The sequence below is a fragment of the Nylanderia fulva genome, unplaced genomic scaffold, assembly GCF_048542155.1.
Source record: "Nylanderia fulva isolate GAGA-0341 unplaced genomic scaffold, ASM4854215v1 Scaffold21, whole genome shotgun sequence".
In the NCBI taxonomy this organism is placed as follows: Eukaryota; Metazoa; Arthropoda; class Insecta; order Hymenoptera; family Formicidae; genus Nylanderia; species Nylanderia fulva.
Window position 1 is genome coordinate 2,890,516 of NW_028190275.1, and position 26,022 is coordinate 2,916,537.

The 26,022-nt window shown below is 42.1% G+C and overlaps 2 protein-coding genes across 2 annotated transcripts in view; one reads left to right on the plus strand and one right to left on the minus strand.

The window, feature by feature from the left end:
* Positions 1-16,929, plus strand: part of Prosap (SH3 and multiple ankyrin repeat domains prosap) — a 123,827-nt gene extending 106,898 nt beyond the window's left edge. Inside the window, 15 exon segments of the mRNA XM_085482566.1 lie at positions 1,831-2,011; positions 2,272-2,591; positions 2,861-3,125; positions 5,919-6,466; positions 6,468-6,646; positions 6,936-7,168; positions 7,972-8,075; positions 8,077-8,149; positions 8,418-8,628; positions 8,715-8,916; positions 9,158-9,467; positions 9,557-9,750; positions 9,935-10,105; positions 11,235-11,538; positions 11,668-16,929. Coding sequence (XP_085338692.1) covers positions 1,831-2,011; positions 2,272-2,591; positions 2,861-3,125; positions 5,919-6,466; positions 6,468-6,646; positions 6,936-7,168; positions 7,972-8,075; positions 8,077-8,149; positions 8,418-8,628; positions 8,715-8,916; positions 9,158-9,467; positions 9,557-9,750; positions 9,935-10,105; positions 11,235-11,538; positions 11,668-12,893 — 4,521 coding nt within the window. The 3' untranslated portion in view covers positions 12,894-16,929.
* Positions 16,930-17,231: 302 nt separating this feature from the next.
* The window catches only part of jing (AE binding protein 2 jing), a 118,110-nt gene continuing 109,319 nt past the window's right edge, over positions 17,232-26,022 (minus strand). Inside the window, 1 exon segment of the mRNA XM_085482568.1 lies at positions 17,232-26,006. Coding sequence (XP_085338694.1) covers positions 25,829-26,006 — 178 coding nt within the window. The 3' untranslated portion in view covers positions 17,232-25,828.

The following is a 26,022-nucleotide window of genomic DNA, read 5'->3' on the forward strand; positions in this document are numbered from 1 at the left end:
GAACGACTTTGGTGAGAATATGTACACGCGAATGAAAAGTGAAAATTGACAGCCGCCTGTCGACGACGGCTGTCACTCGCGACGAGAGCGCTAGAGAATAATTAATTGTCAAACGAGTTCTTCCGCGCCGTTCATCGTGATCCATTCAAGATCAGCGTTTTATCCAGCGAAGAGAGATAGAATCTACAGGGCGTCCCGAAATTCGCGAATCATCTCGTGTTAATGGCAGACGATTTTTTCTCGCCAAACATATCGAGGCACCAATCATTTTCAAGGTATAAGCGATTGAAAATCAGGGATTTTTTTGCAAACTAAGCCTTGTTGTAGAAATAAAATATTAACAAACCACATATTCTTCAATTAATTTCAAGTAGAGTTTACTTTAAGTTACAAAGATACATGATGGCAAAAATTGGAAACATGTAAAAATGATGGCCTCCCTGATCTGCCATTAACAGATGATTTACGAATTTCGGGACACCTTGTATATTCCTCGGCTCTCGATAGAAACGAAAAGAAAAACTTATTTACGTTGAAGTTTCTCCCACAATTATTTTTTTATCCGCTCAATGTATAATATATTGTATATAGACTCTCTTCGTCGTCCTTTCTTAAACGAACCCTCGATATTTGATAGCGGTGAGAGGTATGGTATAATAGATAAATTGAGAACTCCCTCGCGTTTCTCAATTTTCATTTTTCCCGCATAATTCGCTCGATGCACCATCCAGACCCCTGTCTTATCTCAAGTGGGATATAAAGCAACACCGTTAGATCGAGTTTGCGTTCGCAACGCGATCAAACCTAATCTAATTCGCCGATGATGGCAACGCGATGTGCATCCGGCGCTACCGAGTGCGTCGTCATAGCGGTCTTTATATCATCGCAATTATTATTGTGTGTGCACTTGTATAACGCGGCCACACGGTCATCTCGAGCAGAAATCGCGCGACACCATTTTTACAGCGCAATCCCGGCGAAAGCGTCCGCGGTTAAATGAGAATTAAGTTGTACCTTGCACATAAATTGAATAAAACGTTAAAAATAAATGTATATTTATGGGTACTTTTTTTCTCGAGAGAATTAAGCGCGCCAGAAACGCGAATAAATAAAAAGAGAGAGAGAAACCTTATTAATTTCCGGATCTAGCTTTTGTCTAATAAAAATTTTGTTACGACCTTAAGAGAAGATGTATAATGTAAGAAAGATGAGGGAAAATGAGGCGGCTTTTCAGATTGAATTTTCGATAGGAGAAAAAGAGGAGGGTGGTCGGGTTCAATTTCCTGAAGGCGGAGCCTTTTTCTCTCTCTCTCTCTCTCTCTCTCTCTCTCAGTGCTTTATCTTATGTCACGTCCGGTTTATTGCGTATTCATCGATAACGGAGAAATGCGCGTGACGAACGTATTCGTGTGTAGTAGATTATAAGAAACGGCAATTATATAGCCGTCCAGGTGAAACGATGAGATATATTTACGATAACGATAGCCACGCTTGGCGCTTCTCTCGCGATATATTTGCATAAGTACTGCACGGAGAGAAAGAGAGAGCTACTGCAAATCTATACCGCGACAAATTGCACGCGACGATCAGAGTCAGAGTTAAATATCTCTGGATATATCTTACTCCGCAACATACACGTACACGCGCGCATAATTTATGATTTTATTTAAGCCGCTATATCGCCGTATAATATGAAAATAATTAGCTCGCCGAGAGATGAATTTCACGCTTTTATATTCATGATGGAAAGCGAAGCGCCATTAAAATAGCCGTTCCGTAATAACAGTCGTTTCGAAAGTACAAGTGTCATTATTCTCAAATAAATTCCAGCTCAAATACAAGAGGCGGGTGTACAAGATGCTGCATTTGGATGAGAAACAGCTCAAGGCTATGCATACCAGGACGAATTTGCGGAGGTTACTGGATTATGTGCAGAGCAGTCAGGTCGAGAAGATCGCGAAGATGTGCAGCAAGGGGCTGGATCCTAATTTCCACTGTCAGGAAACGGGAGGTAATTCGCATGCGCAATTGCAGCTGCATGAAAATTGCTAAAACAACCCACCAACTCGGTGTGCAGTCGCGCGGCGTGACTGTCATCAACTGCCGACACATTCCAAAATATTAAAAGTCATCGTAAAATAAATTTATGTAATCATTCTATCGCATCCGGAAATAATGACATTACGATTTAATGTTTCGTTATATAAAAGAAAAATATTTTATTTTTTCACGTTTAGAAACATTTTTAATTCTTAAATTCTCTAACTTCAGAGACGCCGTTGACCTTGGCAACGACCTTGAAAAAACCATCGAAGGTCATAATTGCGTTAGTCAATGGTGGTGCTCTCCTGGATTATCGAACGAAAGAGGGTCTAACGGCGATGCATCGTGCCGTTGAACGAAACAGTCTGGAGGCCGTGAAAACGCTGTTGGAACTGGGTGCCAGCCCGAACTACAAGGATACGAAAGGCTTGACACCGCTCTACTATAGCGTCATTCACAAGACCGATCCGATGCTCTGCGAGACGTTGCTTCACGACCACGCGACAATAGGAGCGCAGGATCTCCAGGGCTGGCAGGAAGTTCACCAGGTTCTTATTTGTTTTTTCTTATCAATCATAACACATTGTGAGGGATACAATTTTAAAAAATATTTTGTAAACTTTTATTCGTCAGTTTTTATCTTTCGAAAACTCATTGCTTCGTAAAGTAAAATTTTGTTCTTATTCCCATTCATAAATTCTCGCGTAGAAAAATATTGATGGAAGGTTGTGGGATTAATCGCGAGGAATGCAATTCGAAGGATCCGTTGAATGATTTCCGCGGCTAATACCCGCCTACTCGCGTCGTATGCCCGCAGGCGTGTCGCAACAATCTCGTACAACATCTGGACCACCTGCTTTTCTACGGCGCTGACATGAATGCGCGCAACGCGTCCGGTAACACGCCGTTGCACGTGTGCGCGGTGAATAACACGGACGCCTCGTGCATACGTCAGCTACTCTTCAGGGGCGCGCAGAAGGACGCGCTCAACTATGCGAACCAAACGCCGTACCAAGTCGCCGTGATCGCTGGCAACATGGAGCTCGCCGAAGTCATCAAGAACTATCAGCCGGAGGAAGTCGGTGAGTTATGAACGTCGCACGAAATGTCAAAAATCGTAAAGCTCGCGGACTCCTCGCGATGAAGAAGGGTGGGATGGGGGGCAGGAAACTCGCTTGGAGAGGTCGAGGCATGATGCTGCAAGAATAAACGACAGACGTTGACGATCTTCTTCCTCTCGTTCTTCTCTCCCTTATCCTTTCTTTCCCCAGTCCCTCTCCTCTCTTTCTGCGTTCTTGCCTCTCTCTCTCTCCGGACATTGTTCCGTCGTTCTTGACGACCTTTGCTCGCGCAATAATGATAACGCGGCGCCGGCCGATCGGTCCTTCCGGGATCACGAATGGGACGAACGGGCTCGGACGGATAATCTCATTACTCTCGTCGAGGTTTCTCCATATTCATTCGCCACACCCGCGACGGCTGATTAACATGACTGTGCGATTTCAATCCCCCAGTTGCGAACGTATCTGTATTATACTGTATGGTTTATTAAAGAAGCGAATAATCGCTAATCGGGATTAAGGGAAAAAATTTCGCGATCTTATATAATTTTCAATAAAAAAATCGAGAAATCGATAGACGATTAAAATGATTTGACGGAAGTTTCGAGTAGCGGTCGCTTATCACTTTATCGGCGAGCTATCGTTCTGTATTCCGAGTCTAATCCCTCCGATATCTCGTCGCGTAGTATTGTTTGCTAAAATAAAAAAAAAACAGTACATGGCCGCGATGAGGTGTGACGTAACAAAGTTAACAGACTTTATCTCTCTGATAACAAACGCGATCGTGGATAGAGAAACTACGACGTCGGAATTTTATATTGCATGATTGTAGTGTCGAGCATGGCATGAGCACGTTGCACGCTGCTTCTCTTCTTCGTGTAATATAATATAAAAGTAGACGTTAGATAGGTAGCTCCTCTTTCTCTTTCTCTCTGTACGTAGTCATTTATAGAAGGTGCCTCTCTGGAATTGTGCATATATAACACAAGACGCGTAGTGATACGTACGTATGTATATACTTATTTATATATATATTATATCTACCTATGTCTGTACTGTGTGACGAGTAACGTAAAGATTTTTACAATCATGTCATGGGATTTTTGGTGGTGATGGTCGTGTATATGACGTCGAGTACATTTGTAATACCGAGGAGAAGTAACGACACTACCTCTTGATAGATTGTGCTTTCCAGTAACTAATGGTACTGTATCTTTGATTCACTGTCGAATGGATCAGTGCTGCCGGATTTTCGTCGCAAAATGCATCTCGATCTCTGTATCGATTCTCGATTAAATAAATTCAAGTAAAAGATACATTAACTTTTGACAGAAGAGTTAAAATATCTTCACGCAATATCGATAATTATTTTTTCTGGCAGCATTGAACTTGTGCAAGAATGTCTTGACTAGTAATGTTTAGTAGTTCGAGATACGTTGTGAATCCACGTGGTCTCACGGATCGTCGGGAGTCTCTGAAACCTTGCGAGAGGGAATCTGAAGAAACACATCCCGACGATCTGGTGACGGCGACGTCGATCGTTTGTGCACATGACGTATTCCGACGAGAGACTTACCCGTATAATCTCGAGCACATTGTATCGCACAAAACGGATACAACGAGGATGATGAAGTCGCGTTATCCTTGCGTGTGTGGCTTTCTACCGCTTTCCCGACTGTACAGGGTGTGTCCCGGAATTGACGAAAGTGTGCGTTGTTACCGGTTGAAAAATCGATTCCCCCTTATCTTCTCGAGCTTTCAAATTATTTTTTTTTTAATATAAATTTTACTTTTTTGGCGATTTAAATCATGAATTAAATTAAATGAAATTAATTCCGTGGTTGAAACAAAAGTTTGCATCTTATAACGATTAAATATAGTAGTTTTTAAACTCCAAATCTTCCGATAGATAACTTTCCGATCGATTCTAAGACGACCTGTACACGCCGGCACGATAAAACGACGAGGGCAATACCTGGTTGTTCGGGGTTACCCGGGGAAGAGAGCCAATAATCATCATCGTGAAGTAACATTGTGCGTGCGTGCGTGCGTGCTTGTGTGCAACACAGCGACCGCTTGTAAATCCGCTTTGCAAAAATCCCCGCACGACGATCTTTCGTGACACCGGAAGATCGATCGAACGGAGAACGGAGCTCCCCCGAAGAGAAGGAGAGCCTGAACGTAAAAGGTCTTCGCTTCAGCAAACATGTACACGATGTGTATAACCACGCGACTAACACACCCGTGCCTTCGAGATGGAACGCGGATAATGACGACCCGGTCGTCGCGATATCCTTATTGACACGAGCATACGACGATTAAGCGATTTGTTCGGTATCTGTTTCGGTCACGAAAACATTGTCTTTCCCCGTTTTGTACTACGCGGCTCTTACACGTGTGTAATCTTTCTTCTAACCCTAGACAGTACTAGAGCGATATCCGATATATTTTTTTGCGGGATTATATTTAAAAGATTTGATTCAATAATGTAGAAATAATTACACTTTGAATATTAAATTATTTTACGTAGTATATAGCTTTAAAATTTGTCAAAGCAGATTATACACTGTTTAGGGTTCACGGTATAATTTGCATTCACTAATTTGCTCCTCAAGTTCGATTCTAACGAGCCGCTCGACAATTTCACGTTTCACCCTTCAAGTGTCGTCTGAGAAGACGATGAATACTCTCTTTCTTTCTCTCTTTCTCTCTCTTTAGCTCTCTCTCTCTCTCTCTCTCTCTCTCTCTCTTTCTCTCTTGTAAGGCTAAGTAATCCTTTCTTTACTTAACCTTGCAACCCTTGCGATTTTCCAGTACCCTTTAAAGGGCCGCCACGCTACAACCCGAAGCGGCGATCGGTGGCCTTCGGTGGCACCTCCACGATGATGACGACGAGCTGCTCAGCGAGTAATCTGGGCACCCTCACCAGGATACCGTCCACCGAACAACACGCGGCAGCGGCGTCTAGCGCAGGCGGTGGTAGCGCTGGTGGTACTCTCACCAGAACCATCTCGGTGGAACAGTACTCGAGTATCACGCGGGTACCGTCCGCCGAGCAGTACGCTACCGCCGCGAGCCTGAATCGAGTACCGTCCACGGAGCAACCACCGTACTCCCCGCCACCACTTTCGTCCGGCACCCTCGTCCGGGTCGCGTCCGAGGAGAAATACGCGCCCCCGTCCGGCGTCGTGTTGAGCAGAGCTTCGTCCGGCGAACGATACGACGCCACTCTGATCAGAGTACCGTCCTCCGAGCAGTATCCGACCGTTAGTACCCTGACCAGAGTACCGTCCACGGAGCAGTACCCGACCGTCGCGGCGGGCCTGACCAGAGTACCGTCCACGGAACAGTATCCCTCCACCGGTGGGAATCACGATCGTCGGTCAGTCGACCGAATCGATCCACCACGGAAGCCTCGGCAGAGTACCGTCCGTAGAGTCGAGCAGAAACGACTTACCGAACCGAATACCGTCCGAACAGAACGGCCACCGACTGACGTCGGAGTACCAGAGTCCAAATTCCTTGAGAGATCCTAACGCGAGGTAAGCATTAGACGAAGAGTCGGCGCCGCCGATCACTGGATAAGCGTGGCGCAAAATATTAAAAAAAACATGAAAAAAAAACATGAAACGACGCCTCGAATTACGTCATCGCAACGATGACGGTTCGCGCGGTACGTCCGCGATCGCCGTTGCTTCACCCTGATCAGAACCCTGACCATCACATGTGCTGGCCAATAACAAGGACACACACGCGTCTTGGTTCAGCGTCTTGGTCAGCGCGAAGCACCGATCGCCGACGTACCCTAAGAGTTGTACGCACCGTTTCAAGATTGCCGAGCGCCGCGGAGAATTATACAAACTTGAGAATGGAGGGTCTGACGAGGCTGCAAGAGCACCGGCTCGAGCTGCAGCACCGCCTCGATATGCACAGAACGCAGATGGAGATGCCGCCGTCGCCGTCGCCGAGCAGCAGGAGCTTAGCGCCTTTCAGCTCGGCCAGCTCGAGCTTATCCGAAGGCAGCAATCAACCGTCCGGCGAGGATTCGGCCAGCATCGTCACAGGTATATCAATTCTTTTCTCTTTCTACCCCCTTCAATTCCTCTTTCCTTCTCCCCCTACTGTTTTAATGATGAGGAAGTTCTCGATGATTCACAAACTGCGGAAATCAACACAAACACGCGTAGATACTTTGGACACTCTCCGAAAGGGAACCAACTGTCCTCAAAGGTACGGAAGGAAGCGGACAAGTTCTTTGCGCGAAAGTTTGTCGCGCGTAAAGTGACAGCGATTAAACGGCTATTAAATGCAATATCAACATGTGTATATGTAGTACCATCACCACCAAAAACCGGCGGCGCGCAAAGGTGGTCGAACGATACGATGGGAGTTAGTCGGACGTTGGCTTTGATGGTTCGTGCATGCTTCCGTTTTGATGTCCCTGAGGATATTAGAGATCCCGAGTTTAGTGGCTCCTGCTCCCCGCGAGCGAGCTGAACAATCAAGATCTTTTCGCTCGAGAAGAGAGACACGCTACGCTTAACATTCGTTAGAGGCCGCCTTTTGAGATGCGACAAATGCGACGAGCTGGCGATTTTTAGAGCTCTTATTCGTCGTCGTAGAGCACATTTTAGGCGAATCAAATTGAGTTAATTTTTTATTTTTTTTGAGGCCGAGAAGTGCGCTGAAGTTTTCATTTAGCGTTATGAATTAGCCATTCTTTCTTTCTCTCTCTTTCTTTGTTTCTTTCTCTGTCTTTCTTAAGAGGTCTCGATCTCTTGCATGGCGTTTATCGCTCGGTAAGGCGATGGCAGGTCAAAACATGAGGCATCACCCTGACGTATATCCGACCGTTGTCGATTTCTAGACAAGAGCCTCGGCGACACAGCGTCCGACGTGATCAGCGACAGTTCCGGGGTAGGAACTTCGCAATCCGACACGACCAATTCATTATCCATTCCCGGTACGACAGGTGGTATGCGTGGAGAGCTACAACAACGGGATCACTGGCCATCTGACTATCAATCAAGGAGACATCCTTGAAGGTACAGCATGGGCAAGCCAACAAACATATTCCTCTCTCTGTCTATCTCTCTCTCTCTTTCTCTTTCTCGTCTAGCTACAACTTGACTTTGATTCGACGACGAGTGATGTTTCGTTATTTTTCATGTGTTTCTCGTTAATTATTCTATGTGTTCCGTAATTTGGGATGACGACTGTCTCACTCTGTCTCTCTCGATTTCTGTTTTGTAGGTAACATCCAGAAATATTATTCTCATAGCAAGCGTGTTTTTGTTTCTTTATTTTTAACAGTCACCGGTGCCACCGATTGCGGTCTTCTGGAAGGGGTCCTACGTGGACAAGGTACCGGCCTCTTCCCCGCGCATTGCGTTCAGGAGGTCAGGCTGCGCCACACGAACATACCTTTGGGTCCGCAGCCCGCCAGAGACGGACGGAATCGGGTTCTAGGCCGTAGGGAGTCGCAGCACAAATACTTTGCCACCGCGCCTAGATTAAAGAAGCCGTAAGTTCAACGCTCGATAACGTTCTTGTCTCATGTACGTTCAGCGCGACAAGCACGAGATTCAATAACCTTGTTTTTATCCTCAGCGTCACGTCAGAACCCCGCACTGTTGTTCTTCACCGCTCGAGGAAAGGTTTCGGCTTCGTGCTGCGCGGCGCCAAGGCCACCTCACCGTTGATGGAGCTGACACCGTCTGCCAGGTATCCGGCGTTACAGTACTTGGACGACGTCGACCAAGGAGGTGTGGCCGATCTAGCGGGCCTCCGGAAAGGAGATTTTCTCATTCACGTAAGATTATCCGAGAATACTGATTTAGTCTACAATTTTTTTTATATATTATTTGATTGGATTGCTTAATTTATTAATCTCTAAATTTCGAAAATCTATATAACGTCTAATAATTTTATATAATAATATTTTATGTTCTATATATAAAACTGTGTTCTGAATGTAAACTAATATGTTTGACATAGTTCTGAATTTAATTAAAGGTGAAATGCGAAATCGTTTATAATCACGAATGTTTCAGATTAACGGCGAGGACGTGACGACGGCCTCCCACGAACACGTAGTCGACTTGATCAGGAAATCGGGAGAGTTGGTGCGAATGACAGTGGTTTCGCCGGTGATTAGTCTTCCGAATTCTCAATCTGCGGCCGCGTTGCCAACTAGTCAACCTATCCAGAGACAGTATGCGACTTTACCGCGCAAGGGAAACAACAACGTGGTGATCGGTGGTACGCTCGGCAGATCCCCGGCTCCCGCACCACCACGAAGAGATCCGAAGACCACATTGAGCGTGGGTCGGGCGAGGGCGCGATCGATGGTCGCGGGATTAGGTAATAAATTAGAGTCCGTTCTTGCGAAATTACGAACATGAGAACGAAGGTTCGCGATGCTACGCATTCGTGTCGCGTTTCTCTTGCAGAAGGAGGCGGTGAAAGAGACGATCGCGACGAAATCGCGTCGACTGGCGCAAAATCGAGCAGCGCGGAATCGATTCACATGCCGCAGCAGCCTTCGACCGGAACAAACACCGGTCAGAACACCCCGGTGCAACCGAGAACGGCCAGCATCCGATCACGTCCGACGTCCAGCAGGATCACCGCTGCGGAACTCGAAGTAACTATCTTGCGCCCCAATTCGCGGGCCGTACACACAACGTGCCGCAACGTGCTCCCTCTCTCTTTCTCTCTTGCTCGATCACACTGAATTTATCCGTGCGCTCGTTGTCTTCGAATTGAATGGCATTTTGTGCACGAGACGAAACCGAGGCTTCAGCTTCGACCTTTAATTTCTCTTCCAGGAACTATTTCAGCGGCAGCAGGGTAGCGCCAGTGGTCAGTACAGCTCGTCCATGATGAGCTCGTCTCACTTTCAGGCTACTGGTCAGTCAACCAAGTCGCATCCGTCGTCGCCTGCCAAGGCCGTAGGCAGGGTGTACGCGAGCGTAGCGGAGATGAAGCGCAAGGGCAAAGTAAGGATGACTCGCCACACTCTCAAAGTTACAAAGAGCGCGAGCGCTCTCGCTCGCGTTTCTCTTTTTAATATTTTCCCTGTATAAGTTGACAATAAGTTCCCCTTGATGAAAGCAGCCCAATTGAAAATGGACGTTAATATGTTTGTTCATCTTATCCAGTAGTTTGATCGAACACTCCGACGCCCTTTTAGACACAGCTACTTTTGATCATTCCCTAATCTTTAAATAGATATTTCTCTTTTCTCTGCTCGTTTTTTCTCATATGGTGCCCACATCGAATAGTAATTAATCAATATAATATCCGGCGATTATAAGGAACACACCCCATTAAAAAAGCCTACCAGCCTTTGAAAGAGTCTTCCGGCGTTCGGTGAATCCTCCTCTCTTCTCTCTGGGAAATGGTAATGGTGGTTCTTTTCTTTTGCACGTATGTTATAGTTTGCGCGCAAGCCGGTGCGAGCGCACGCCAAGGGGCGGTCCTGGTGCGGGCGAGACGACGAGGACCACTACTTATATTACTGATCCAAAATACTTTGTTTCTAGCTCGTCCGTGGCTTGCATGATTTCAGGTGACTAAGCTATTTGCTAAATGAAAAAGAAATCTGACGTCCGCGAGGACGTTAGGTGCCACCTACGTGCTTCGTGTTCACGCCTCAAGTACAATTAACCAGTTGCGCATTAGCATTTTTAACAAAATTCTGCGATTTCCTTCAGTTCCTTAAGTCGCTCTTCGGGATTGGTTCTATAAGCATGGAAGACTGACGATACGTCATTATCTTACTACGTGTATTCTTCGCAGCATATACGACAGCCTTTAACATTTAGATAATATTTCGCAAGCAAGCAATGGTAATGGTAGTGGGTTAGCTAGTTAGTTACAATAGCTTGGAGTTCACGCTTAGCAGGAGTAATGCTTCATTCTTATATCACATTTTCCTTAACATCCCTCTCTCTGTGCCTTTCTATGTTTTACTCTGTCCTTTGTTCTCTCACTGATCTAATTGTAAATTGCAATTCCTTAAATAAAACAAGATTTACGCTCCGAGTTTTTCGAGTTTATCAAGGCGACGACGCCAACCGTTCGCGAGTAGCAGCCTGTACGAATCACTTATCCTTACGTTTGCAGTCGCAATCGAGAGTGCGCTTCTTCGGCGGCTTGGGCGGAGGTTCCGATCTTCACAGAGATTTCCATAGCACGCCGGATCTCAACGTGCAGGTGCAGTCCTCGAACCTTCTAGCGCCCAAATGCCATAGAAGCCAGGAGGACGTGAACGCATTGAATGGTAGAAACGGGCTTCCACCGCCAAATCATCCACCGCCACCTCCACCGGTCGGGCAAGTCGTCAAGGTGAATGTCGGTGCCAACGTGCCGGACGTCGTCACTCCAGCCTCGGTTTACGACAACATGGCGCACATCCAACAAGTCAAAGGTAATAAACGACAATCTCGTTTATAGCTTTGTTTCTCTACATCAAAGTGATTGACAGGAAGATCGAGAGTTAAATTTGCAATTCTTTATTCTTTACTCAAGAATAATATTGATATGTTTGTTTTTGCAGAACTCGCGGCAGCCACGGTCGAAGGTGGTTACGGAGTGATGTCGAGTTTCCGACCGTCAAACAGCGCGAAGCTGTACGCCTCGCCGGAGGACATGAAGACCGTCGGTTATCGTTCGCGCAGTCTACCGGCTAACCGCCCGCATCTCAGGAAATCTCACAGTCTGCGCAATCCGCCGAGCAGCACGACGTTCAAGTCAACCGGCAGTCAGCAGGCGCTGAATAAGAATATCGGCAATATGAATAGTAACGGGAACGGTAATAATCAGTACGCGCAACCGCTGAAAACTACCAGGAGTAACAGCACGGTCGGTATCCGCGAGCGGAAGAAGAAAACCATCGTCTTGAACACCAGCTCGTCGGTCACGAATCTCTCGTCGATCGCTTCCGGCCCGAATGGAACGAACGTGCCGCCCAGCTCGGCGCCACCGATTCCCGAGCCAGATTACAGCCTATCGGAGTCGGAGAACGACGACGACGAGGGCGAGGACGACGAGACGGACGAGGACGGTGAGATCGCGAAGGAGCTCGAGAAAGCGGCGGCGCGAGAGAAGCTAGAGGCGACGCGAGAAACATCCGGCAACTCCAACACGTCCGGCTCGAGTTCGTCGGGCAGCGGCTCGCTGCCTCATTCGTTCAGCGTTGAGGAGATCCAGAAGGTGCGCACGCAGCTCAAGTCGTCCAAGAGCCATCCGAACGACTTTCTCTTACAGACTCAGCAATCGCTCGTCGAGGACGGCGACAACAGCTCGAGCGGCGTCAGCTCGGATCAGGACGTACCGGTGGGTCCGCCGATGGGTTTCGACGACACCGCCGCGCGGAATTTAGCCAATCAGGAGAACAATCAGCATTCGGGAGGTACGACTCTATTAACTGGTGTCGGTTCGATCGAGAAGGAGATCAATCAGACCAAACGACCCGGCTATGGCGGTAGCGGATTACTGACCAGGCACGCAGTCAGCCTGGCACAGCTGCCGCCGCCGATCGAGGCGGATGCTGAAGAACAGAACAACGATCTGTTTGTGCCGCCGCCGCCGGAATTCAACGCCGGCCCGTCCGCTGGAGGCCAAGACCAGGAGGTGGTGGTGTTTGCGCCACCGCCGCAATTCTGCGATAACAAACAGCAGCAGCAGCAGCAGAGCACTTCGCAGAATCGTGTCAAGATAATCGGTGCGATTCCCAAAGCCGGAAACCAGGTGAAGGCATCGGGCGGAAGGGCGTTGCAGTAAAAGAAGAAACCACCGTATAAATTGCAGCACGGATTGTCTTATTCGCGCATACGGAAGAGAGTTTGCAAACACATAATCGGTAGATCGCGATTTCAAAGTCAATATATTTAGAGGTTTTTTCTGCCTTTTCGGTAGTGTAATCGCCGCGTGACGAGCATATTCAATTTGAACTACGTCGCTGAAAGGCGATTCGCGCGGACGTGCTGTCGTATATAAAGCGTGGTCAGCTTGGACGTCTTTTTGCCAAGAGTAAATTCGTATTCTAATCGAGCGTCTAGGAATCGTAGGATGTAACACGAGGAGATAATCGCGAGCGCATTTTTATTAAGTAAGATTACGAGTGTGAGCGTACGTCCGATTGCACCTGCAATGAAGGATGATTGGTTTGTCGCACACGATCGATCGATAATCGTCTGTCCTATCTGCGAGCGAGAATCAGATAGATTCGGAACCCAATTTGTTAGATCGTAGAGAGAACCCAGGTTGCAAGCGTACGTCATTTTCACGTCAAATAGCGTCAACTTGCCGCTTGGGAAAGAAAGACCTAAGAGGACAGAAAAAATGCGAAAATCCGCATGTCGAAGATAGAAAGAAAAATGACCAAGAAAGAGAAAGAAAACAGGAGATGCGTTTTTAATGCGTGAATGTGCGATGCATATCGATTTGTTTTTCATGTTTCTATCGAACTACGAGGTATGTTTTAATACTTTTACACACGACACTCTTTGTCTCTCCGATTGCGGACAGCAAAGAATATTAAGGTATCGAGACAAGTTTTTTGCGAATCGCTCTTGAACCAATTTTATGCAAACTATATCGCGACAGTCTCGCTCACTCTCGATCCACCGGTGAAGTTATGAAATGGCCCATGATGGATCGATAATGCGCAAATCACATAATTGATTAGTTGTTAATATCGAAAACATGCGCGGGTTTTTTTTCATAGTTTCAACTAGCGTTTTTCTCTCATGTTTAAGACACTGCTCAAACGCCTAATCACAAAGTTCTACTCGCGAAGTCATTAGAGATTCTTACTAGTTTGTAATTACAAATGTTATTATTATTATTAATATTAGTATTATTATTATTATATTATTAATATTATATATTAGCATGATTATATTGTAATCATACGGCGACTACGGCGTTCCACTAAGCCCCTGTCGACAAAACGTAGTCGCAGAAGCACTATACTTCGTTATACTATCGCACCATCACTATTCCAGCCTGTGTAAAGTAAAAACCCCGGTACTCCTTCCATTCGTGTGAGAAGCTCCCTTGAGCCAGGAGACGTTTGAATTTGTTTCTTTTATTTTACATATCCGTGCGTTCTTGTCGAACGAGTTCGAGGATCGAGATCGCCGGTGAAAAATCGCGAGCGGAAAACTGACGGAATTCCACAATTCTAACTCTCTCTCAACGACTGACTCGAACTCTCTCGCGCAAGTTCGTGAACTTGAAATCCTCCAGCTCGCGAGTTAATCGACCTCCAGATGTACATACGCGTTACGTCGACTCGCAACACTTTTTTTTTTGTTTTGTTCTTTGCTGAAGATCTCTTCACGGCTCTCGGGGCGACAACAGTGTACTACATATTGTATATATATTATATTATATATTGAGTAACGCGCGTTGTGTATCCTCGAGTAATTCTCTATAATTACAAGCGATCATCACATTACGTTTCATCGCATTTTCGCTACGTTAGATCATATCGAGCGATCGAAGACCTTCTCTCCTTCCCCCTTTTTCTTCCTAGATGGTCATTTCTATACGCCTTCGCAAAACCTGAGAGATAAAAAGAGAGGAAAAGCATTTCGTGCGAGCGCGCGTGAGTCGCCGCGTGGTTTTTTTTTTTTGGAAGAAGCTGATAATTAAAAAAATCGTATATTTTCGAATGTTCCTCCGATAATATTTCAACTCGTCGTCGTCGTCTTTTGATACAGCGCTAACAAGATCCGACACAGCATAAGAGTATATTCTCTTGAATATTCTTTGAATATTTCGCAAGTGAAAAATCGATTTATTAACATCACAGCTTTGTATAAAAGATATGTTTCATATAAAAGTTACAAACTATTTAAAAATAAAATAGTGCCAGAGATATCGGGACAAAATCAAAACGCAAAGGAATTATATGAATATATCATTTCTCATATTTATTTTTCAAACTCTTGTTTCGAAAAATAATATTGATCTAAGTCTATTGTTTTTACACGATTTATTAAAATTGTTATTTTTTAATAAATCGCTAAAAAATTATTTAAATCGATAACTCCCACACAAAAATCGTTCATCTGTTTGAAAAGAAAACGAAATGTAAAATATTCAACAAACATTGAATATACATCTGAATATACGTATGCTGTCGTCACATATTTGCGGGATTACAAATTCTCGTAGATTGGTAAAAAAAAAAAAAAAAGAGAATACACGCGTGTGTATCACGACGCACTCGATGCAACACAGTGAAGAAGATCCAACAGAGAAGATCGGTCGAGAGGCGAGGCTTTACTTTTCTTTGTCGTGCGCCTGATGCATATGCGAGATGCAGGGCGGTTCACGGCCGAGATATTATTATATAATTACGACATTCCTGCCAAAAGTAATATATATAGAGAGTAGTCTTATATATTATATATACATATATATATAATATATCAAAATTTACGAAGAAACGAAGAAGAGAGTTAACGTTGCGTACGTCTCTTGCGTGAGAGGACATACTTTGTAATCTATAGTTGTTCCACCCTAATTCCTTCCAACCACCCTTCTTTCTCCTCGGTTTTCTCCGTACCGTTTTGTCGCGAGATCGACGATAGATCGTCGTTCCCTCATGACGGATATCCAACTCTTGTTAAAACTTATCAGTAAAATATTTATATATGTATAGTATATGTATATATATATATGCAAATTCTGTTTTCCGCGTAAACGAGGATTAATCGGCCGCGGAAAGTTTGAGGGAAAAAAGAAACGCTTGAAGAAAAGAAAAATTTCGCGGTTTCTCATGATTTTACCGAATTGTACCGTTGCCGATTAATTCGCGCCCTTCGCGGGGAGCGTAGCGCGTATACAGAATGTATCGAAAGACGTGTTTCATTCTTTAACAAAAATCGCGATTTTTCCTATGATTTCAAATTATCAGTTAAATTTCCATGTTGAATGCTAATACATTCATGAAATTGCGACCGAATGCAAAATGGAATGAGACATTCACTTGACATATTTTGATTTACTTGAAGGTACTTTGGAAGGTACTTTTTACTCAAACTGAATTGACTTTTAACGAGGTAAAATCGAGAAATAAAGGACTGTTAATTATCAGTTAAATTTCCAAGTTGAATGTTAATACATTCATGAAATTGCGACCGAATGCAAAATGGAATGAGACATTCACTTGACATATTTTGATTTACTTGAAGGTACTTTTTTACTCGAACTGAATTAACTTTTAACGAGGTAAAATCGAGAATAAAGGACTGTTAATTATCAGTTAAATTTCCAAGTTGAATGTTAATACATTCATGAAATTGCGACCGAATGCAAAATGGAATAAGAAATTCACTTGACATATTTTGATTTACTTGAAGGTACTTCGGAAGGTACTTTTTTACTCGAACTGAATTAACTTTTAACGAGGTAAAATCGAGAAATAAAGGAATGTTACACGTATAAATCTCGAAGCATCCTGTACATCGCGCTTCGACGAGGGTGCTAAGGGGAGCCATCGAGAACCAATCGCAAACTCGATGATCGTACACCGACTGAACTTTTGGGAACCACTTTTTATTATTTTTTCGACCACTCTCCTGTACGTTCAATCTCGAGATCCCTCGCTCATCTCCGCTCACCCTTCCTCTTTCCACCCCATCGTTTCCACTTCGCCCCATTTTTCATATTTCAGTTATCACTATCATTAATATTATTATCAGGCAATTACTATTAGTATTTTGTATTATAGGTATTGTATTGTAAATTGCAAAAGTACGTGCAATGTTTCGACGATGAATAATAATCGATCATGTTCAACTAATGCGCTTGAAATTTAATCACCCTCTTTATCTTCGCTCCCTTCTATTAGAAGCTAAGATATATAATTCCATACATTTATATTTATTCTTTTCTCTCTTTTTTTTTTTACAGAATACTGCTGAATATTTTTACCACAACTAGGATCTAATTAATTTTTTTAGTTTTAGGAACATCCCAACGAGAAAACAGCAACACATGAATATTATCTGATTTATCGAAAGATTACAGATATCCGACACATTTCCTTTAAAATATCTAGAGAATTAGGGAAGGTATTGAAAAAGTGAAGGGACAACAAGAGAATACGATATCGTAACCGTGAAATTATTATTATTCTCTTACAATATCTATCTCTTTAATGTTCTGTTCTTGAGCTATAAACCATCATTCGTGTTTGTGTACATGAAAGTATCCAAAAAGACAAAGCACTGTTCAACGCTCGGATATTTTTCTCTCTCGTTTATTCGTTTCTCATCTTCACTTGGGCTTTGGAAAAAAATGTCCATCCCTACGCGCTCTATCTTCTTTTTTTTTTCTCGTAGAACCACTATGTGGATTATAATGAACACCGGCGGTGCTTTTCAACGATCGGTCGATCCACACAATGAACGCTTGTGGTTGTCTTTCTTTTTATTATTTGGCAGTGCGAAACAACCGTGCTAAATTATCACGTCTTCTGTTTCCTCCTCGTTACGCGATATCGAGTCTTGTCGCAATATGAGAAAAAGCATATCAAGCTTTCATATCGATTCCGACGAAGCGGCGAGAAAAATCGTTTGAGATCGTTATTTTCTTTTTTTAAGGGAGGAAAGAGGGATGGATTTCCGGGCTGAGAATATAATTTCTCGCGGTCGATTCTCGCCGCTTCGTCATCCACGTAGCGAGAGAAAAAAATCGTTTCCCTCTTCCATTTCTCCCCCAAGAATCTACAGGGCTCATGAGATAATTGGAAATTAGATCGACAAGAGTCGACTCACCAGTTTTTCATCGTATCAAGATACTCGTCGAGTTTCTCTCTATCTCGCTCTCTCACGCACACTCTTTCTCTCTACACGATATAAACCATATTAGTTTAAACTATGCAATATATTTTTCTACTTTTATACATGTACAAGCACTTTTCTAACCGAAGCGATCTCGCGGGGCCTTAATTATATTAATTAATTAATTAATTATCCAAGAGCTCATCTTGTAATAAGCACGATGAGGATGCCTATATATATTTCTAGAGATTTTTATATCGATATTATCTCTAATATCTTTTTGCATCTCATACTACTAGAGGAAAATTTAAAAAAAATATACACATGTACATACATATATAAAAGGTATAAAAGAAATTAAACGACGCGCTTCGAATAATGATGATTGAAACATGCGAGAGAGTTTATGGGAATTCTTTGGGAGTAATTAACGAACAGAAAGACACTCGTAATACTGATAATAAACAAAACCACGATGTTTCGCTAACAATAGGAGGATTTCACAAGCTGGGGAGGCCCCAAAGTCGCGATCGCTCGACACCCTCTCTTATTTCTCGCGTCACGCTTTTACATAGAATTTATAATAAATGCAAACACTATATCTGTAATAAGCTATACTTATGCACATATCTCGGGGAGTCTTTGTGTGTACGTCGCGTTTACATCCAATTATTTACAATTCCGAGCCGGAGACTCGGCCGGAGAGAAACCCGTCGAAAATTATACATATACATACAGGGTCATCGAAAAGTATCGGACCCTCCTAATATCTTCAGTTAGAATGCATTTTGCCTCCTATTTTTTATTGCATATTCTTATAGCTTATCTCGAGAGCTTTCCAAAACACTATAATAAAAAATTTTTTCATTAAGTACTTTTTGAATTATACAGGTTTGAAGTTAACAAGGTTGACCTGTATAATTTAAAAAGTACTTAATGAAAAAATGTTTTATTATAATGTTTTGGAAAGCTCTCGAGATAAGCTATAAGAATATGCAATAAAATGTAGGGGGTTCCGTTTACAAAAATTAGGTTGATCTTGAAATGATCTTGAAGGACATGGTCAAAGTCAAGGTCATCATCTTACTCCCCGCTTGAAACCATACAACTTTGCTATTGGACATTTTCTCCAAAATGCATTCTAACTGAAGATATTAGGGGGGTCCGATACTTTTCGATGACCCTGTATGTATATATAATATATATATATTCCCGCCGCGTTATTTATGCTCAAAATAATGTCCGAGATTGTTTCTCGATCAGTTTTGTTTTTTCTTTTTTTCATTACAAGCTTGTAACTTCTATCGACACACTGTACATCATCGCAATCGTCGACGAAATCGGAATCGACAAAACTGGCGAGTCGTACCGATGTAGAGCCCCTTTGTAACTTGTAAATTTTACTCGTTCCTTCGTTTGTCAACGCCGTGTGAGATCCTCAAAATTATATATATATATATACACATGTGTGTGTTCCTATCAATATCTTCTCTCTTTCTCTCGATTTTTTCAGAATGCTTCGAAATTCTACGCAAAAGTCGCGTAATTATTTGTTTAAGATCCTTGTGATCGGTGTTTTGTATTTTTTATGTTATTTCACAGCAACAATTTATTTGTAAAACAAAATTTAAATTTATTGTTCGATATGATACAATCGATCTTATTTTAAAACATTTCCTAGACTTGAATTTTTGCCGATTTTCGCAATTTAGACTATATGATTGTATTATAAATCTTTGCATGGATTTATCGGAGAAAAAGAGATAAGACGTTTTTTGTGGAGAAAGGGTACTCTCTATACGTGACGCTAATACGATTATATTAAAGTGTAGGATGAAATTGCGATCGGTTTGATTAACAGGGAGAATCTCACAGGTGAAAAAGGTTTCTTTCACATTTCTCTTGTTTCTCTGCGCGTTTTTTTCTAATTTTATGCAATAAAAATACGTTGTGCATATCTCTCCTTGTCTCACTCTCGCATTCTTACGCATATACTCACATATCATTCTTTCTTTTTCTCTTCCTCTTCCTCTCTCGCGCTCATCACTTTGTTAATTAATTACGGCTAGTGATTCTTCTTTCTCTCTCTCTCTCTCTCTCTCTCTCTCTCTCTCTCAAGTTCTCGCACGCACCGTCAAAAAAAGGAGAAGTAATTTTATTTATATTTAATATAGAGCGTGTGTACGTGTATATGTATGTGTGTTCAGCAAAGTTCTTTCCAAAAAATCGCGATAAGAAAAAAAAGAGGAATGAGTTGTCCATGTATAATTCTTCGCTTCGCTATATTTTCTTTCGTTTTTTTTTTCCTTTTTTCTCTATATGTCTATATAACGCTAATACAAACTTAATTATATCTTACCGAACACTTTATAGCGTCTCCCTTAAACGTACGTTCATTTATTTATTTATTTAGTGCATTGCGCGGCGCATCGCGCATGGATTAAAGTTTTTTATTCTACGAAAAAAACGCACGGACATATATAAAAAAAAGAACACACCAGAAATCATAGAAACGAAATGATTTCTTTCGTTTCGAGTCAGACTTTGTGCAACTAGAAAAAAGCATATACAAATTGTTTTACATTGCTTTTACACATGTCTTCCCTCCCTTATTTTTTCAGCCTTCCGTCTCTTTTTCGCGTTATTTTTATTATTATTAATATTAATATTATCATTTAAAGAGGTTTTCTATATCGATAATTTAGAATTATCAACAGGCCGATACGAAGAATGATGATAAATATACGAGACGTTTTATAGTTACACGGCTGAGCCACACACATGTATTTTTTTCTTTCAATATCTTTCACATTCTTTTACATAGAGAGAAATTTGTTCGCTGCAGACTTTCAAACGTGATAAACGAGATCGCCGAAGCTTGAAAACAATTTTTTTTTTTTTTTTTTTTTAACTAAATGCAGTCGACTCGTTTTTCTTGGCAATGAGAAACAACGCTAAATCTTAATTAAGATTAATTACAAACGAAAAATACAATAACGTACAAGAGAATACTTATAAAGTCGGAATTAGACTCGCCAATCGTATAATTATACAACACAAGCGACCTACAAAATATGAGCGAATATATAAACGTATATTATATGTATATTCGCAATTCTTTTTCAAATAAACTTATCGTACAAGATCGCTAAGGGCTATCATACCGAAGCTCGTCAGAAAATTAATCCCGTTTTTTTCTTTTTGTACCTTTCCGCGACTTTTGCATTGCCGATTCACTCAAAATTAATTTTACATAACGCGAGAAATAATTATTATAATTGGAAGGACCTTCGAGATGTGTCTTTCTCTCTCTCTCTCTCTCTTTATTATTTGTTGCGATTCTTCCATTTTGTGAGATCAAGCGCGATCAAGTAGCCGAAAGCTCCTTCCTGTCATCTCACCTTTGCGTTTATAAGAAATATTATTAAAAAGTTAATGAAAATGCAACTTGTATACTTAACAACTAATGGAACCTCCCTGTTCAGTTCTTTATCTCTCTAATAAATTATGTCTAAAGACTCACACGTGCAGACTATAAAAAATTTTCAAAATACGATCAAAAATCGATTACATTTCTCAATTGCAATTAAACGTCATGTTCTGGAAAGAAAAAAAACGTAAAATAGATTTATTTCTATCTCGATAGAATATGATTAGTTCTATCTCGATAGAATACATCTAAAAATGACGGACAAGTTGCGTAAAAAATTGGTCCCTTATCCGATCGATATTAATTTCGACTGATAACAATTCGTTTTATACAAGCAAAGGAAAAAAATTGTAACAGAGAAAATTGGCAAGGTGAAAAGACGGAAGTAACGATCAGGACAACGATCGCACCACGAAAGAATGAAAAGTCGATGAATATGTTTGAATGAGATGCGAGAAAATATAAGACGAAGATGTAAGAAGCAAGAAATAAATATGAAAAATGCAGTTGTTAATTCTCAAATAAGATAGATGTCGATGTGATAAAATATGTCGATTTAGAGGCGCTTAAAATTGAATACTTTAAATCTTTCAAAACAAATATTTCAAACATTTCAAAGATTTTTTGTTCTTTACATCGTATTTCATCAAAATTATTATACCTAATATCTTCTTTTCGCTTCTTAAATCTTGTTTTTATATCTCATCATGTCTCAGCCCGAAAAAGCGGGACGCGTCGATCATAAAAAACGCACTATGGTTTCTCACGAGACTTCGTATGGCACCGTCTCGGATTGATTTTTAAAAAACGCGAAGGGCAGGACTCATCGTATATATTTATAATTTTTTTCACAACTCTTGTATCCTGTTCTATACGTCCCGCTGGCAGTGTTCGATAAATTTACGGGCTCGACAAAGTCTTGGCAGTATGCGATACATGAGTGCTCGGAGGATATCGCTGATCTTAAGAAAAAGTGTTTAAAAATAATAAATTTTCAGAATTTATAAAAAAAAAAATTATCGTGTCAGAATAAAGCAAATTTATATGAATGATTAATTTCTCTAAATATACGTGAATTAACGAACACATAACAGATGCGAACAATAAATTTTAGCTTGTGTGATTAAATTTTTCCAAATAAATGTATCTACTAGATTATTATGTTGATGAGTTCAGAACGGCAATATATATAAAATTATATATATAATAATTTATATATATTACAACATATATTTTTATTTGATGCATTTATATGGCCGAAGAATAACCGGAATCCGAAAAACGAACGAGCTAAACGTACTATCTTGCGGCTAGGCCGTGGCTGTGTAAGTATTATATATATAAAAAAGAACAGGATCCCGCGCGAATGAGAACGAGTTTGTTAGAAGCACGACGCAAACGAACGAACGTGCGACAGAGAGAGATTCTACGTTAGTAGAGGCGCGTCGTTAAGAAACGACGGAACTGGCAGTGCGTGAATTTTGGCAGTGACGCGTTTCTTTTTTTTTTTTCTTGCATCTTCCGGTGTCGATCTTTCGATTCGCCGAAGATCTGCGGATACAGAGAGATTATACCGTTCTTTTAGACAGCTGTCGAATACTCTCGCGAAGTAACTTTTGCCCCGGCGACGATGAACCGCGTGACTTCCGCGTAGTGTAAATATGCCGTTTCGTTACGATGATAATTTCAACTAAGTATTTACATTTACAATTCGCGCGTTCGCGACGCGCAGCTCGGAAAAATTAAATTGTAAAAACCATTAAGGCTCCTGGCTCCTCGCTAACCATGTTGGAATTGTGACGTCAAATAAAAGAAAACATGATAAAAATTCTTAGATACCATTTCGAAATAAAGATTATCGCTAAAACTTCAGATAACTTTAACACATTCTTAAAATATCTTGAAAACTGTGTTTTCCCTTTATAATCAATCAACAGCTGTAACATGATTGTAACATGAGGCTCCAGTCTATCTGGTCTTTGCACATGCACAGTCATTCTACATGACAAAGTCTGACATCACTTTATGGTTGTTGATTGACTGTCAAAGGAAAAGAATAGTTTTCCGAGATATTTTTAAAGTGTGTTGAAGCCATCTGAGAAAATGTTTCATTGAAATATCTTTTCATTTAAAAATGACATTTAAAGAAACGTGTTTTCTCGCCTTTGACGTCATAATCTGACTAGCCTCGGCGAGGATTCAAGAGCTTTAAAATACGTGCCTCGCGGAGCGGACGCGAGACACTTTCGATGCACTATTGTCCGCTCGCGCGCGTCAGCTAGAGATCTATTCGGTTATACACTTATACAATCGTACCTTTTATAATAATAGTAAGAATAATTATAATCGATTAATTACCGTAGAGCTCTTAATTACAATCGTATTGGCAGTGTTTCTTAGCTGGTGTGTATGTAATGACGTACCGTCTCTGTCTGTGTGTGCCTCACGCGATCTCTATTTCTAATCACAATCGCTCGATCCATCCCTCATTCATTTCTTTCATACCATTCTGTGTTCTTTCGAAATCAATCTTTTACCGATCGTTCAACACACACGACACGACACATATCCGTCTCCTTAATTTAACGAGCCTTAATTTACATAAACCTTTATTCGCTACACACACGCACGCGGATGTTGCACCGCTTCACGATTCTACGATCGCAAGAAGAATCTCTTGTTTCTCGCGAATCGCGAACACGATGCACGTCGCATTCTTTGTTCACGTTCCCTTCCACATTCTTTCCCTAACAACTCCATGGAAAATGTAACACAGCCTTCGTAATTTACCCCTTTTGGGATAACAGTTCAATAGGTTGCGATCGCGCTGCATGTTGAACTACTCACGTTTCTTCTCTTTAATGGATTGGCACTAGATTGATAAAAATCTCGCGCGAATAAATTTTTGAGTCGCGACGAGAGCGTATGCCAACATGCCGCGTGAGACTCAGCAAAAAGATAAAAATAATGCGACAATGAAGTATCATCGCATGAAAAATCGAACACGTCTTGGGCACGAAAAGGAAGTAAGCTCGACGTCCCTTAGCGAAAACTCGTTTGCTTCGAACCTTATGAGATCACTATCTTTTTTTCTTAATTTTCAGTTTTGTACATCGCGTTTACTCTACGCGTTCCGTTTCTAGAAAGAATTCTCGAGAAAAATCTCGCTGGCGTACGTGTCGTCCGATTATTCCGCAATCTTTCAACTTCATGCCGAGCTCTCAAGCCTGGAGACTGTCAACCCCATTCAGGGAAAAAACGGCGGGTTCGAAGCAATATCATTCAGCTTCTTTCTTTCTCTTTCACACAAATACACACACACACATTCTCTCTTTCTTTCACTCTCTCTCTCTCTCTCTCTCTCTTTCACATTCTTTCTCATTCTCATCTAACAGCCTAAGCCTCCTCCGCGATTTTTTCTCGTTCCTCGATACAATCTTCTACGTCCGCTTCACGCTGTCCACGATCCTCTTCTTCGTGTCTTCATGTTCCTCTTCATGTTTTTGAACAACAGCCAACACGAGTTTCTACCGAGTTGTAAATCAAAGTAGACGCATCTTCTTTCTTTGTCTTCTTTTTTCTCGAGGCATCGTCAGAAAATCGTAAAGGTACCATCAGTTCTCGGAAATGCCAAGGGACCGATGTTAGATATTAATTGAATCCTAAGGCCACCAGAGTGATTATCTCCTTATAAATTGTAACTACCATTTAAATATTTTGTCTGTGCACTCCCTCGGCTTCCTTTGACAAAACCAAATTACGCAAGAGCTCCCCTTCACTGCTTTCTTCATTCAATTTTCGCTTTTTTGTTCTTGACTATCGATACTGCCGTTTCCACCGCGCGATCATCCCCTCTTGGGTTCTTGATCGGCGATAGAAGACGGTACAAAACGTATCCACGGTGAGGCACTTTCGAGGTCCAGACTTGGTGCTTCCGAGGCCGACGAATTTTGAAATATGCGAGGTAGCACTCGTGGCAGGGATCAGCATAGAATTTATCGCGTTAGTAGTATGTATCCTCCAATGAACGATGACGAAGAGTATGCTCGTTTCAACGGCTAGCAACGCTCTCGTCCAGCTCAAACGGGGGACGGATGATCGTATCCCTCTATTGTCCTTTTTCCAGCTGTACATTCTCCTTTTTTCTGTACTATACTGTACGCTCCGATTCATTCTGAAATTATTATCTTTCGCGCGATTTTCTTCCTGTCGCTACGATTCTTATCTTCTAATCGATCTGGATTCGCAAAAGGATTGGTCGTTCTCCTAGATTAGATAAGTTATCTTCTAAGCGCGTGTGCTCCGTCTCTCGATACATTCGGGTATTTTCAGGTCGCATAGTCGGCGGCCTTCGTCTTCACCGACCAGGAAGAGTGTAGATCGTGTTCTGCTCGTCTCAATCGGCAGAATTCTGTTCTTCCTCTCTGGTTCAGGTGTAAGCGCTCAGGTTAGGTCAATTCTGGTATCCGGTCAATTGGCCGACATTATCACGAGATCTTTACTGGTTTCCGGCGTTGCTTCACTCGCGCTGTCGGTGGCGCGCCACCGTTTAGCGCTGGATAGAGAGCCAAACTCACCTCTTCCGGATTACTGGCAGCCACTTTGCGAATATCTACGTATTTCGTGCTTTGTACTTCGGATTCTAGTACCCATTCGTCCGGTTCTCTGCAGAAGAAACACG